Source organism: Cimex lectularius, unplaced genomic scaffold (genome assembly GCF_000648675.2).
Source record: "Cimex lectularius strain Harlan isolate CLEC.00 unplaced genomic scaffold, Clec_2.1 scaffold1057, whole genome shotgun sequence".
Classification (NCBI taxonomy): domain Eukaryota; kingdom Metazoa; phylum Arthropoda; class Insecta; order Hemiptera; family Cimicidae; genus Cimex; species Cimex lectularius.
Genome location: NW_019393565.1, coordinates 1 through 1,119, shown reverse-complemented (window position 1 = coordinate 1,119; position 1,119 = coordinate 1). Strand labels below are relative to the sequence as shown.

The 1,119-nt window shown below is 47.5% G+C and overlaps 1 protein-coding gene across 1 annotated transcript; it reads right to left on the bottom strand.

The window, feature by feature from the left end:
* Positions 1 to 251: 251 nt before the first annotated feature.
* LOC106673670 (kinesin light chain-like) lies at positions 252 to 779 on the bottom strand. The gene has a single exon (XM_014405855.1). The coding sequence runs from the start codon at positions 777 to 779 to the stop codon at positions 252 to 254; it is 528 nt and encodes a 175-aa protein (XP_014261341.1).
* Between the last annotated feature and the right edge of the window lie 340 nt (positions 780 to 1,119).

Here is a 1,119-nt window from a genome sequence, read left to right as displayed (position 1 = left end):
GATATAAGTCTCTTTCCTCTCCTTGGGAGCACGGGGACGAGGACAGTATTCTTCGGGATGGGCGCGTAGCTCTTGGTAGTTCAGGTATAACAAGAGGTATGCAACACGCTCTGCAATATGATCTAGGCCTTCGTGGGAATCAAGTGTTCGTGTGTAATTCACCGCCGCTCCCAGCCCGATCCATCCCGTGGGAAGCCCAAGCGGATGCCGGTCGTGGGACCAATTGTCGTGCCAATGGTCTAAGAGAGGCCTTAAAATCCCAGCAGCATTACAGGGAAGAAGATGAGTTGCCGCCTTAAGGACCTTTCGGGGCTGTCCATCATCGAGAGGCACTTTTTGTTTTCCAAATTTGCATCCTTCCATTTTCCTTGAAGGTGGTATGTCGATGCAAGACTAGCCATAGTAGCCAGAGTATCAGGATGCTCTGGGCCTAGCATCTGTCTCTGAATCTTGATTATGGGCATCAGCAGCTTTTCAGCTTCCTTCCAACGTCCTAGCCTCGTGTGATTCGATGCCAAGATGTTTATACTCGTCAGAGTATCAGGATGCTCTGGCCCCAGCACTTCCTTCTGGGTCTCTATGGCCTGCACTGCTAGCTTCTCCGATTTTTTCCATCTTCCTTGACTGTAGTATGTTGTTGCGAGGTTGGCCATGCTAGTCAGAGTATCCTGGTGCTCTGGACCTAGCATCTGCTCCCGAGCCTTTAGTACTTGTACTTCCAGCTCTTCGGCTTCCTTCCATTTTCCTTGACCGTGATAAGTCAATGCCAGATTGGTCATAGTAGTCAGAGTAGACAGATTCTCTAAGCCTAGTACTTGTATAAAGGTCTTCATGACCTACACTAACAGCTTTTCTGCTTCCTTTAATTTGCCTTGGTTTCCAGATGTTAGAGCAAGATTGTTCATGGTGGTCAGAGTATTGCAATGTTCTGCGCCTTGCGTCTGTCTGAAAATATCCATTGCAAGCACAAACAGCTTTTCAGCTTCTTTCCACCGTCCTTGATTATTGTATGTCAATGCAAGGTAGCTCATACTGAGTATAGTATAAGGATGCTGTGGCCCAAGAACCCGTTTTCGTATCTCCATAATATGCGCCATTAGCTTTTCTGCTTCACTGTAC

Bases quoted from the DNA above. Each gene is read 5' to 3' on its own strand.
- LOC106673670 (XM_014405855.1), bottom strand. From the start codon at position 779: ATGACCAATCTGGCATTGACTTATCACGGTCAAGGAAAATGGAAGGAA.